A 14719-nucleotide genomic window follows, 5' to 3' on the forward strand; every position below is an offset into this window, starting at 1 on the left:
CCCTTCCTGAATGCCAGTCTCCACCTCATGGCGGGCAGTACAAACATCACTGTGTAGTGCCACACTGGGGAGACTTTTATTTCTGTAGGAGGACCTGAACCAAAACTTTAAGCTACAGTACTTGGCTGGCTGATGTCAGAGCAGCAGTGGCACACCACTGAGTGAAATGCTGGGTCATTTTGGGTTCTTCAGCTGAAAATGAAGTCCACAAACAAAATCAAGTGAGAACAGCAGAGAAAATCTTCATGCAGTAGGAATATGTGGGATTTCCCACAACTTTCTCAGGTCAACAACAGGAGGATAGTTTACCTCAGGGCATTTCAGGGCTGGTTTCATTTTGAGATTGAGATACCTAAACCTAGGTGCAGGGGTTTACATGCGCAGTGAGTGAGATTTCAGTCTGAATAGCTACTCGAAAGCCAAGGGATAAGTACAGCTCAACCAGTTCAGTCCAGACAGCTGCACAGGGTATGTAGATATGACACAGGAAGACACCTGCATCCTTCTACAGCAGCTGGAGCACATGTTTCAAGTGATACTAGACACCCAAGCCTGGGTAAACCAGTGAAACCATAGCTATGTCCCTGACAGGGAGTTAGTTGGACTGCCCTTTCTGCACTCCACAGTCTACGATGAACCTGGGTAGCTCATACTCCTGAATTCAAATGCCTTAACCTAAAGCCTAAACCCACCTTAGACCTGCATAGTGTCAATGTCCGACAATACAACAGTTACCTCAGACTCCTTTTACCGCTACTGAAAGGGGTGCTTCAGAAGCACAGTTCCTCTAAGCACTTCTCTGTGTTTCCTTTAGGATGAGTTAAACTGCACATAGAAATGCCCATTTTCCTCTGTTGAGGGAAAGGAACATGACTGGTTCCCAGGCTGCTCTTTTTCCCTTCAGTTTCACCAATATCTTTGTCTAGCCAAATCTTACTGATGTTTTGCAGTCATTTGGAGTGATGGATGAAGTCATTTGGAGTGGCCTTTTAGTTTCACCTTCAGGTGAAACCTAGAATGTAGCTTGTGCCATCCCTTGCGCCGAGCAACACAAACATCAGCCAAGTGGTAATGATTAGCGGGTACAGAAAAGCAAATAGGACAGAAAAAAGTTCACAGGTCTGTTTGCTGCCTGGTTCTTTGGGGCAGTTTTTCTTTTTTGCATAACATTCACATGCATAGATAGGTTTGGATTCATTCATTCTTTATTAGCTGGAGCAATTAAGGTATAGGTTCTTGGAGTGTTTTGTAATGACACAATTAGCGCAGGGCTCTTTCTAATGTGGGCTGTCAGGCAGTTTCGACAAAAGGGATCAAGTAGAGGTTGTAAGGCACAACTTAAATGTTTAGGTACAGTATTAATATCTAATACGATATGATAAGGACAAAACCATTCGACCAAACAAACAAACAGAGCTGTTGCTAACAATCTGTGCAGAGTCAGCAATAATACAATATAGAGGCAGCAAGTTCCAAGGGTTGACTCCTCCAGAGCTGCACTTTGCATATGTTTCATGCCATACACCAGTTATCTTCAGCTGCTTTTATAATTACAGAATAGCTGGTGTAAAAGCAATCCCCAAATGCCTTTTATGTATGCAGCTGTTAGACATTCTATGTTTGATTGCTTGTCTGAGATTAAAAGAATTTAAAAAAAAGGTATGATGCTCCTATCCACAAGCTTTATATCCATCTATTCTCCATCTTCCCAAAGGCTAAGGAAACTCAGATAGATCCCCGTGCTCTTTCCTCCCGACCCTTCACCATAGAGTGAGTCTAACTGTGCAACAGGAGCCAGAATGGCTTTGGAATCTCCACCCTGGAAAATATTCAAAACTCACCTGAACAACAAGACCTAACTTTGAAGTTAACCCTGCTTTAAGCAGGGGGTTGGGACCAGAGACCTCCAGATGTCCTATCTGAGCTAAATTATTCTATGAATCTATGAAAATGTAATGAACATACGACATGGAAATGCATTCCCACAGTCCAGAGCTTCTTCCACCATCAATTTCAGGAAGAACTTTGTGTTCCAGCAATCTCTCACAAAAAGAAAGCTAAATAGGAAATCAGGACATCTCAAAAACCCTGCAATATGTAAGGTAAGGAAATATCAAAAAGTAATAGCAAAAGGTAAGGATTTTAAGCAAAATTAAACAAAAATTTAAATAAATGTAACAAGCCAAAGAAGCCAGACTGCCCTCCCCCTATAGCCATGTGATAAACTAAAAGCTATCTGAGCTCCTGTCAATGCACCTGCCCTCTGGCCCAGCATCCAGATCTGGCAGGATGATTTCTAATATCCCACAGCCTGAGTAGCTTTCAAGCAGACTACAGTTAAAAATTAGTTTCCTATTGATATGCTTCTTTCCTCCCTTCTCAGCCTGTCAAAACACAGATTACCTAGAAGCTAGGATTTAAAATGAACCATGTCCAAAGCCAAAAGCTGATGATGCTTAGCCATGCGTGAGTGACAGGTTTATACCTCCTTGACACAATGGAGTTAATAGCTTTTTCATGGTCCCATTCTTGGAGTTGCCATTGCCTATCATTATTTTTACTCCTATCTGATGTACCGAACAACAAGGTATTGAACCTTCTCTACCTGCTTTGTAAAACAGATGTTAATGACAAGGATAGCAAGAAATTATAAGCTAGGGTTGTACAATGGGTTGGGGTGTTTCAAACGTCTTAAATTTGGTTCCCGAGAACTTTCTCAAGCTTTTTTTAGTCAGATAAACTCTGAAAGCATTAGCCTCTGCTCAAAGGCTCTTTGAACAGTAATATCTACTGTTTGAAAGCATGAGATTTCTAAGGGAAAAAAAATCTTTGCCATTGTTATAGGAAAATATTTCTGATGCCTAACAACTGAGGATGGAAATATCCCCTTTGTAGGGAACTGGGCTCCAGCAATAATTCAGTTTCAGTAACTCAGAGTTGCATTTGATTCAAATAATTTATCAGTTCTTTAAACACCATCTTTTGTGCACGTGCTAAGTACCTGACAATTTAGAAACTATGTGGATGTATTGGTATAGGAAGACAAGCACGTCCTTGCAGAGACATTTATCCCTTCCTCTTGACCACAGAAAACCAAATGGGAATTAGGGAAAGGAACTAGGTTACCAGATAAAACTTTTTTTTTTTTTCCCCCTGGAGGCAAATATGCTTTGCCGCTTACTAGGTGGGGAGATTGCATTTTCCTCATCAAGGTTAGCTGGGCCAGGGGAACCCATCCATGACCTCTTCACACTGCTTTTGGCCAGTCTGCAAATACTATCAAAGGACAGCTATTACACTTACTTGGAAGATATTGGAGAAGTCTCTCAAGTTGAAAATGTAATGGAATTTGATGGCTGTTGGCAGGAAAGTAGCAGCCACTTTCTGGTGTAGGCCCAGGGCCAGGCTGATCAACTGCTGAGTCGATTTTTGCACAGCCCCTGAGAAATTCCCATTTGTCAGGTGCTGCATTAAGATGGTGCTGTAGATCCTGGACAAGGCATCCTTCCCAGGGATTGAGAGGGCAAAGACACAGAAGTGACGCTGAGGAAGAGAAAGAAACACTCGGAAAGATCAGAGAAGCGGGCAACCACCTCACCAACAAAGTGTACTTGGAGACTTGCAGTCAATCTGGAATAAATCCATTTCCCTGTTCTAATTTTCCAGCAGAGGAAAGTTTGCAAATGACATTTTTCTGCTCTCTAAACAAGAGATTTTCAAATACATTTCACAACTGCTACATTCAGGATTTAGCCCATGTAAGAGCTAAAGGGCCTCTGAAGGTCCCACTGACCTCTAACAGAGACTAGCCTCCATCTTTGGAGGCTGCATTTCAATGCCTCAAATTCAATGTACTTAACCTGAACTTGTGTTACAGTAACCATGATTTAAACTAGCAACAATTTTGGATCGCTTTCCTTGTTCTGAGCTTGTTTCACAGGATCCTTATTTTCATCTGTACTACTAAATACAGCAGCCCATGGCCTGTTCTCCGACTTTGAGTCTATGGTAATGCATGGCTCACCCCCAATCCACTAAACCTCTCTCTTCCTCCCAAAATAGGAGATGGCCGTGGCCATGTTGCCTGTTGGGAACAGCCCCTGGAAGGAGCCATCTCCCAAAAGATCCCCCCACACCTTCTAGGTAGGGGGCTTACAAAGACTGAGAAGATACACATTTTCTCCTGAGAGGTACCTCATTTTAATAACATGCTGCAGTTTGCTAAAAGGAGTTAGCTAAGGCCCTGGCCCCCTTTCATGAGAAGCTTGTCCAAAAAGGGAACCAATTCTGCTCACTGGTCTACTATTTCCTTGGTGTCAGCCGGGTTTCTGCACACAGCTGCTAAGAGCAGGATCTCTCCCTGTCATAGCCACACCACCGTTATATGCCTGCTCTTGCAGTTACACTCTCTTTCTGAGGGTGCTCCTCATAGTCAGATGGTAAGCTACCCTTTACAACACAGCCAAGTATGTGATATGTGGCTGATTGATATCCGGTATGCAGCTGAGAATGGCACTGCCCATCTGGCAGTCGTTTGCTCCCCTCAGATGCCAACAGGAACATTGCTCACTTGTGATTTGCCGACACATGTAGCAGCCAGACTGCCTCCAAGATAGGGTCTATCCTTCTGCCTTAAGACAGCCACTTTCATCTCATGGCTCAGAGGAAGAGATAAATGATCTTAGAGTTAATAATCCGCTCCAGGTCCAGAGGTTGAACTGCCTTCTAACTTCCTAAAAGGAAGCCCTAAGGTTTAAGATTTCTTTCAAAATTTATATTTGTATCACCATCAGGATTTGTCACTGTATTACTGTATTCCTTTTAGTCATTTATTTATTTATTCTCTGCCCCTCCCCCCCCATAGGAATACACCATCAGCTCTATCAGGAAATTTAAAAAAAAAAAAAAAAGGTCTTTAGGAACTATGTTCCAGGGGTAAATATTAGCTAAATGAAGGCAAAATCTGTTTCCACTGACCAGATGACCACCCTGAAAGTAGGTGTTAAGTTGGCTTGCAACTTTCTCCCCAACTCTGAGCAGCAGAACATATGGAAAATGCAAGAAAAAAAGAAATAAGGGAGCAGTCTGCTCTTTCACCACTACTAATTATAGTCACTCAGTGGTTTCATGTCATTTCTAAGACGAACGATAAAACAACAGCAGAATCTGCCAACTTTGTTCCTCTGGCCTGGCGTTTGAACTGTGGGGTCACAGACATTATCTGCCCCAAAATAATATCAGTAATGCCTGCCATTGTGCAGTGCTTTACCTGCAAACGTGGATTGATGGTGAAACTCCCCGCAGTCGGGTTCATGCACGACACGTACTGCACATTCATGATCTCCTTCAGTGATAACTTGGTCCTGTCGTACCTTTGAGCAAAACAAAAGCAGCATCACAGTGACCACAGCCTATGAAACAGCAGCTGCTGAGTCTCCTGCGTGCTCAAGGCAGTCTAGCGTACGATCATGGGCTGCTGATGTACAGGTCGTCTTCAGTGCAGCACTGCAATCTGGGATCAAACTCTGAATCTCACCAAGGCAGAGCCCTGGCCTGCCTGTGTGTCTGTACAGGGCCTGGCACACGGGATTCTTGCTCTTAGTGGAAGCTTTTTGGATTCAGTAACCATTCCTAGTATTTCTATTAGCTAATCATAAGCTCTGAGCAAAGCCCGAAGGCTGTACTACTCCTATACTTCGAAATTGCAGGAAATCACATGAACATATCTGGTTTGAGCCAGCCTGGGACATGGGCAAAGCAGGCTGCCTGCAGCAGACAAAGCAGAATGCTTTATGGGAAGGATCAGGCCCCTGCCGACAGAGTGGTGGACACAGCCCAAACAGCAAATCTGTTAGAGTTATTATTGGGGCTGGGGCGGTAGGAGGTGGATGGGACCTGACCACACGTGCAGCCTACAGTATGCGGTGTGCTTTGCCCATCTCACTCCTTGCCATCCAGTCTGGCTGGCACAGAGCAAGGTGCAGCCTCAAAGTGCTGTGAGAGGGAGCACGAAGTGTGTGACACCCAGATGGATGCTGTTGAGCCTGCCTGTAGCAACAGCAAACAGGGAGCAGAAAGCCCCAACGTGGCAGAGAGGGGACTCTCACATCCCGCATCTCCTCATGCCTCCAGAGCTCCAATCTGTAAAAGAAGCAGAATTGTCTTTCCCCTTCGGCCTGACTCCCACTTTTGCTCCTTCTGATCCCTTTTCCTCACATACACAGCCCAAAATTTGCACATCTCCTCACCTGTCTCCATACTAGCCCAAACAAGCTTTCTGCCAAGCCTAGGTCCTTGCATGGCTGAGGAAGCTGGAAATTGCAACGACTTCCACCACTGCGCTCACAGCACAGAAGGGCTGAGAACGTATCTGTCTCGTGCAGTATCTGCTGGCTACAATGTAAAGCATGCCCATCTCCTTCCAAAACATTACCACTGTTTTTTCTTCAAATTACCTCTGTCTAGAAAATGCTTATTTTGTGCTGCCTAACTGAAAACAGTATCAGGTTCCCACAGCAGGAACTCAGCAGGGGTGTTTCTCCCCAGCAGAGGCCAAATCTGTTGCCTTTCTTTAGTCTCAGCATTGCAGGGCATCAATGTACAGCATCATACTCACCTTGCCGGGTAAGGATTGAGGCCACAATCACAAAACAAGCCAAGAACACAACAAACACCTCTCAAACAGGCCATGAGTAAATGAGTCTGCTTGTCGGGGAAGATGGAAACCCCTGAGTGTGCACAACACTTCATACTGGAGCCTCCCTCCTGAATCAGCTGTAGGCCAGAAGGACGTGAGCAGCACAGGCAAGGAAGGGGGAACAGTGCTTTAACTTCAAAAAAAGGTCTTAGATGACAAAGTACGAACAGTGTCCTACCAGTGGCCATAGTCCAGGTGCTGTCTGATCAGCGTATGGGGCTGCACTGTCCCGTAGGCATCTACTTCAGGCATATTCATATCATCGATGAAGTAGATGAGCTTCTTGGTACCAGGGGGGCCATAGTTTCTACCAGACTTTTTCTCCAGAGGCTTCTCAAGCACGGCTGTAAGGAGGCAGAGGTGTAATGCTAAATCACTGGAAGGGTCATGGCTGCAGAAATAAAAGTGGCATAAACTACACCTTTGGTGTTAGACAGCTGCCAAAACTCTCAAATCCGTATTATGCCAGGACGGAAGGGATTACCATCCAGGTACGAAGATATTGGCTTTGCCAGGAGAAACAGAAGAGGCAGGACTGGGAACCGTGCTAGGTCAAAAGGTGTGCCAGCAGAGCCAGGACCACAGCAAGCTCTTAACTTTGGGAAATTTTGGCTCAGTGACCGCAGCACGAAGAGGTTTCTTATCCCAGCTCAATGTCCTACTGTGTGCAGCAACCTCAGCCTAGGGAGGGAGCTGAGCCACTCCCAGGATGGCCAGACTTTGCCTTGAGCACAAGAGAAAGTCCACCGGCTGTCCAACAACTACAAGGAGGGCTGCTCATTGTCTTGTTTGGAGGAACAGCTGGTCTTGACACAGGATGTTTCTCACTAGCTCTTGCAGGAGAGCAGGACAGTGGCCATCTCCAAACGGTGCCTGGAGAGCAGCTGGATGCCCAGCATGGGGCTGGTGGAGGCCCTCGGGCAGGCCTTCAGACCAATTCAAACCAAAACAGAGTTCTCAATGCTTCATTTCAAAACGCAACAAAATAACAGTCTGCTACAAAATGGGTCTATATCTAGGCAAATAAAAGGTTTTCATGCAAAATAAAGTATTTTGAATCCCTCCTACTCTTTTTTTCCTAACAAAATCACATTTACTGAGGTTATTCTGATCCATATAACAACATAATGAGATATTCTCTGCCATCTCCATAGGCAATATAGCAGTTACTCCATTAATACATATAGCAACGTCTGGGCACTCAAAAGGAACAAGGGAGCTGTCATTAAGTAGACGAACGGGTGAGTCGCTGTTTCCCAGGAACAAAGCTGATTTTGTAAATGGATACGCCTTTTTTTCCTTTTTTTTTAATCCCCCCACCCCGACAAAAGAAATAGATGCTTTGGGGGCCAAATTCCTGGATATTTTCAGGACAAAAAAAAAAAAAAAATCATCTATATTTGTTTTTCACTGAAATGCACTACACAGCCACAAGTTTTCCTCCCCATAATTATCCAAAACACCAGATAATGTGACAAGACTAAATTCCACCACAAGCTGCCAAATTATCACCATTTTTTGTTTTAACTTGCGTCATTCACGAGGAAGGGAAAGCATGTAGAAAAAAAAGTTTCTTTTTTCAAAGTTTTGGAGGATCTTAATTTGGTTTAGCAGAAGGTTGAGGTTGTGTATTGTTTTAGCTTATAAAACATTGTGAATATTTATAACTCTGGGCTGATATTTACTATAATCACTCCACATTACTGCACATAACATTTTATAGGTTATCAGCTCTTTCGATTCCAGTCCAAACAACCTTTACTGACTCAGTAAGTGGAAAAACAAACAGAAAAGCTATCCTCTGCTCAGATCTTGGGAAGGATTTTCTGCCATGTGCTCACTTTGAGAACATCTTTTGTCTCAGGGGCTCACTACTTTTTGATAGCTGTAGGCAGTATTTCTTTCATTTATACAGTTTTTGGTCATCAGTACACCTGTAATGTGCCATATAAGGAGCATGCTAAATAGTAATTCTTTCTAGTTAGGAAATACTGGCAAGCATAAATGAGATGGTGAATTTTTATAAAAATCTGCTTGTTAGAATGTACGTTTATAATTAAGGGATATTTATAACATTTATATCCTGTTTTTTCAGACCACCAATTATATATTTATATCTTTAAAAATGCCTTTCTTCCCACTGCTTCAGTGCATTTCAGACAGCTTTTCTTTCCCACTACTGAAAATTCAGCTTATTTCTTATCCCAGGCAGCTTGCTGCACAAAGGAATGTACTGTGCTAAGAAAAATGATGAATCTTTCCTCCGTGGAGTATCTCTCTCCCTTCAATAAAATCACAATATTTGAGATTTCTGGTAGCAAGCTAAATTAAGTGTTTCAAATAGGCATTTAATTTAAATTTAATTAGCCCTTAATTAACAAATAAAATCAGCCATTTTTGAGGTTAAACAAGTATGCAGGAGATTCATCATAGTGAAATGCAATTACTGGGGATCAAGTGACAGGTTTGTGAAAGTTGTATTTTAATTTGAAGCAGTATCTCACAAAAAAAAAAAAAAAAAAACAAACAGTACATGTCGCTACCTCTGAAATCCTGACATAGTCAAATTAGTGCCCAAAAGAAACATTCCCAGAGAATGAGACTTAGCATGTGTAATTCCTCTTGCCTGGTGGCTGCTGACAGAGGAAAAATCAAGTTTCTTGCAATTTTCTCAAGGCAAAACTAGAGTGGAAAGATGCTGAATCATAGGAGCAGAGGGAGAAGCGGAGCATGTGAAAGATGGGGCTACCTCACAGAAAGGAGCAAGGAGAAGCAGATATCAGTGAGCGTACGAAGCAAAAAAAGTAGCAGATTGGAAGCCAGTGGTGATGGAATAAGAGATTGGAACAAACTTCAGGAGTGTGACTAAAGCTATGGAGAGTGACACTCAGTCGAAATACACCAAAGAAACCCCAACTAACTGGCCCCAAGCTTGGGCAGAGAGGATGTCTGCCTCCATTCAACTGCTGTGCACATGCCTATTTTGTAAGCCATTGGGCCCTCAAGGATTTAAATCACATACTCATGCTTTCTCTAAAAGGCCCTCACTCTATTCCTTATAAATCTATGCACCAGCAGACATCTTGTCTAAGAAATTACTGATTTTCATTTTTATTCCTTTTTTTAAGAAGAAAAAAAAAGACAGCGTTTTATATCTGTGTTTTACAAATTTGAAGAGGTGCCTTCTGGGGAAAAAAAAAGAAAAAGAAACACTCAACTGACAAACTACATAAAAAAGAACAAATTAACTCTAAAAAATGAGCAGAACACCACTATGCCGAGCAGTATAAATCATGCCTCCCAACACAAATAGCACAGCCACGTCTTCATTCACACACTTTCATTCGCACACAAGATGACTTGTTCATATCCGCAGAGGAAAAAAGCCCCCATCTTAGACCATAGCTCACAGTCAGAGTAAATATGGAAACACTGCCAGATCTGTCTATATAAAACTCAACAACTGCATACATTCACACCATTCATATTGAGATAAATGAGAGCATGCGTTCCTCTGCCCAACTAGCTGGGCTGACAGACAGACAGCTCAGCCCACTTACCAGTTTAAGGACATTTTACTGAAACATGGGGAGAAAGGGTAAAGGGGCACCTGGGAAGAGAAATGGGAAGTTATCACCCCACTCAGAATTACAGATTGGTCAAAAGGTGAGATTTCACCTGGGTTTTGATTGAAGGAACCACAATCATTTGCATTCACACTGTGGTGCAAGAGGCACACACAAGAAATCCCGTGCAGATGCCTTTCCTGATGGGCACCGATCAGCAAGGGTGGGAGAGCCTAGAAGAGGCTTGTCACCAGTATGACCAAAAAGCCTTGCCAATTTGTCCCTAACCAGCTCAAAAAGCTCTGGCATGGATATATGACGCTATCCCAAGTTATACAGCCCATGCCCACACATGTCAAAGGCACTCTGTAATAGCAGCCTGTGTTGTCATCTCACTGCAAACGAGTCAGTACCAGAGCGTAACTTTAAGCTCTGACACCTCTGTTAAAACGCCTGTGCTGTTTGGAGCCTGGCAGAGCCTGAGGCTGCATAAGTCTTCTAATGCTATTACAGCTGCTTACTGTCTTTTGCCATCGATTTGGGCTGCGAGTACGTCCCTGCCTGGCACCACTTGACAGTGGGGGCTGCAATACTCCTTCTGCCCTGGCAGAAGACGCAGAGGTGCCTTCTCTTGCCATAGCTGCTGTTCAGTGGGATGTGCAGGGGGAACCAGGGAGAAAGATGATGCATAAAACACTTAGCCACAGGTATGCTATGAAGCAAGCTGGTACGCTGGTGAACAGGAAAACCAGATAGCTGAATGCAGAGCAAGTGGGCCCAGTCCTGCCACCCTCACCTACTCTCCTTTAGCAGGGGCAGGTCTCCTGTGTGTGTCTTGACCTCAGAGCCTTCCAGCCCGTCCCATTTTTCTAATGGTGGTAAATAAATAAAAATAAATGGGGTGGCTCTTTCTCCTCATTGCTGAAAACACTCTGACTCATAACACCCATGCAGGCCAGAAGCCCTGTGGCAGAGTCCCTGACCAGTCAGATTTTTTAAAAAATACAGGTTTGTCCCCAACTTAAACTCCTTGGTCAGTAGGAACACAGGCTGTGAAGGTTAAATCCTCGATCTCACTGATGCCCCAAGGACAATGCTCCCTTTTAGGGTTGGAGAACCAGAAGGATTTCAGGCCATTTGGGTCACATTAAATGAAGTTTCAGATGGATGATATAAAGAACCATTTTATTTCATGCTGACCCACTACTGCCATTCAATTCAATAAAACCAAAAACAGACCGCTTCACTCTTGGTTAGTGAACATATGTAAAAATTATTTTACCTGTCTAGCTCAATTCAAAGTGAAAATGCCAATTCAAAATGAGCCTCTTTTTTCAAGAATTCCCTCCTTTCTCTTCTTCTCTAAAGAGACTAGTCAGTAAAACCAACCTAATTATTAAAAGTTTTGGCCCAGACTTTATTCCTTACCAATTTGCCCGAATCCTTGCCAGTGCTACTCTTACAGACTTCCCCAGGACCAGCACTTCCCTGAGGCTCTGGGCCCCACCAGGATCAGCAAGCCTAGCGTTCCCCAGCAGCACTGTCCCTGGAACCAGACACACAACCCCTGCTCCATGGGAGCATGTCAGGCTGCAGTAGGACACCAAGAATAGCATCAGGAAGTGACAGACCTTGGACTGCAGCCTCCACGTACCATTTAGTACCGTCCTCCGTGCTAATTGGGATGCAGTTCCTATCAGTGCATCCTGAAGACGGTTTGGATCCTAGTCAAGAAACCTATTCTATTCAGCATGGGCTTAAATTCTAGCATATTAAATACACATTTCAAGTTCATTATGAGCTGTATGTTGTACAAAATAGCAGATTTAAACATATGCTTCAACACAGTCCTGAACCAGAGTGTTGATGTTTAGAATTCAAAGCCTCCTGCTGAAAAATGAGATGTAGCCCAAAATCAAGAGTCTGGTGTCCCTAGGGTTTAGGGATCTTTTTCATTTATTATATATATATATTTTTTTTCCTCCAAGGTATGTGAGATTTCTGTGACATGGGATTTTTCCTGTGCGCCTGGGCTACAGTGTGAACCCAGCTCTGCCAGACTCCAGGGCGTTCTGCTAACTTGCAGAATTTCACGAGAGTCTACAGGCATCAGTGCAGGAATCACAAAGAGTAGCCTGCCCTTGGGTCCCCCTGCAAGTGCCACAGTCAGCATTAACCTCTGAATCCCCACCGCATCCCCCCAGACACCTTGGGAATTCAGTAATCTGTCAGGCAGAAGCACTTTGCTCCTGCCTTACCTTGCAGCATGGCGGAGGTGGTATAGTAGTTAAACGGAACATTCTTCACCACATACGCATCCATGTCCAGAGAGAAGAGCTTGTCTCCCACCAGCACAGACTTTCCCGTGCCTGCATTCCCCACCAGCATCACCGGCCGCTGGCGCTGCAGGAGCCTGTCCATGAAGTACCGCACACGAACCGTTTCAGTGGTAGGCACCAGACAAGCCTGAGAAGGGGACAATGAGCAGATAAGTGATCCCCACCATGACCAAAACCATCACACCACAATCTGAGGAGAAGATAAGCTGGGGAACCCAGTAATGAGAGAAGACACCCCAGTTTATTGATCACAAAGAGAAAAGACTGATATGCTGCTGCCAGTTCACATCAAACTGTCTGTAGAAATGACGCTTTGACAACTGGATGCTGGGAGCAGCATCTAGATCTTCTTACAAGCATAACATTTTGCTAAAACAGTAACAATTTTTCCAAGTCATCTTCGCACATCACATTTATAAAAGGAAAGAAAAGTGTAGCTAGCAAAAGCAATTCTATATCTGCAGAAACCTTCTTTTTTTGTCCAAATCATAAAAAAAAAAAATCTCTAGTTTTAGCCAGGCGCAGAACGATGATGTGGTGTCTCAGGGGCTTTGTGACTATGCTGTCTCACATCCCATTTCTCTCTGCTCCGCAGCCAAACTTCACCTCTCTGAATGCACTCTGGACACACACTTCCATTAATACACCAACTGCTCAGTAATCGGGATGGCTCTGAGTCTGTCTCTGGTGGACATCAGTCATATTTCAATGACCAGCTGGAGATGTCGTCACAGTCAGTGCACAGGGAAGAAAGCAGGGGGACTTAGCTGCATCTCATGGAGAATGCCATTCTTATTAAGAATCATTTGACCCTTCATGAGACATTCATCGAAACACCCAAGCACAATTACTAACATGCATGTATTCTTCCCTAACAAAAAGTATACAAGGTTCACATACCTGTAATGGCATTTCTGGATCAAATTCAAACTGGGGAATAAGTTTGGACCAATGCTCAAACTTCTTCGTTTCCGGATCAATGTAATAGTCAAAGACTGTTCCCTGGGAAGGAAACTTGATAGTCCTGAATTCTGTCACCCACCACTTACTGAATTCCACTCTGTAGTCTACAAGCTGCAAGACAAAAAGCAAAGGAAATATGCTAAACCAGATAAATTCATTAGTGATGGAAACTTATCTACTCCACTCCATCGGAGTGGGATTAGTCCTTAAAACATATTCCACAGCATAATGGATCTTATCCTTTTTCCTATTACTAAGGCTAATTTTTCATTTTCTTCATTTCATCTCATCACTCCTATTTATTCACTTGAATAATTCATCTTCTGTGTTGATCATTCATGGTACATCTGAGATGAGATAGATGGATCAATTTGAAAAAGAGAAATATGTGCCTATGACTATACAGACCACTTGATTGATTCTTGGTGCCTACTTCTTCCAACTGACAAGGACACAACATCCGTCTACATCCTTGGTCACGGTTAGTCAAAGCATGCATATTAAAGCCTTTCCTCATAAATCACAACATTTTATTAACACTTGGTTGTTGTCTTCTGGCCTTTTCTTCGAACCACAACGTACTTATGTGGAGATGAGGACTGCAGACACCCGTGTACTAAAGCATTAGAAAGGGACTGTGCCTTCTTGGCTCCATTGTGTTTTTGTTTTGCCCTACTGCCCTGGGGAAAGACTTTCATGTCTTTTCCCATTATGTCCTTCCATGCATAAAAATTTCAGATGCCCTGAAAGGTGTAAAAGCTGAGGTGACAGTTTTGCTTTAGATGCTGGGCCAGGACTTGCAAAATGTGTTCTCTTCTCTGCCACAGATTCCAGCATGACACTAGGCAAGTCACTTAGACTGAATGCCTTCCCATCCAGAAAATGGGAATTATAAGACTCTGTCCTAGGGAAAAGCAGACAGGGGAAGGAGGGGGAAAATGTTTTTAAGAAGATAGCTGTAAGATACAGGGTGCAAAATATAGCCAGCTTTAATATCACGGATTCTTCCTAGAGCATCTGCAATCTCTCCTCCTCATAGCCATTTGATATGCTTTCCCTGTCCAGAAGTCCATCTGGGTTCACCAATGTGTTTCACATAGACCACTTAAACCCCCACCAGGAAACAACTATTTTAAGCTGAACTGAACAAACTA

At 43.5% G+C, this 14719-nt stretch overlaps 1 protein-coding gene across 1 annotated transcript in view; it reads right to left on the reverse strand.

Moving 5' to 3' along the window:
- DNAH9 (dynein axonemal heavy chain 9) overlaps positions 1–14719 on the reverse strand; it is a 224317-nt gene that overhangs the window by 149098 nt on the left and 60500 nt on the right. The window contains exons 36-40 of the mRNA XM_068913909.1: positions 13503–13676; positions 12522–12729; positions 6876–7041; positions 5270–5372; positions 3304–3543 (exon numbers count right to left, since the gene is read on the reverse strand). Coding sequence (XP_068770010.1) covers positions 3304–3543; positions 5270–5372; positions 6876–7041; positions 12522–12729; positions 13503–13676 — 891 coding nt within the window. The remainder of the gene's footprint in view (positions 1–3303; positions 3544–5269; positions 5373–6875; positions 7042–12521; positions 12730–13502; positions 13677–14719) is intronic.

The sequence above is a fragment of the Struthio camelus genome, chromosome 19 (genome assembly GCF_040807025.1).
Source record: "Struthio camelus isolate bStrCam1 chromosome 19, bStrCam1.hap1, whole genome shotgun sequence".
Lineage (NCBI taxonomy): Eukaryota > Metazoa > Chordata > Aves > Struthioniformes > Struthionidae > Struthio > Struthio camelus.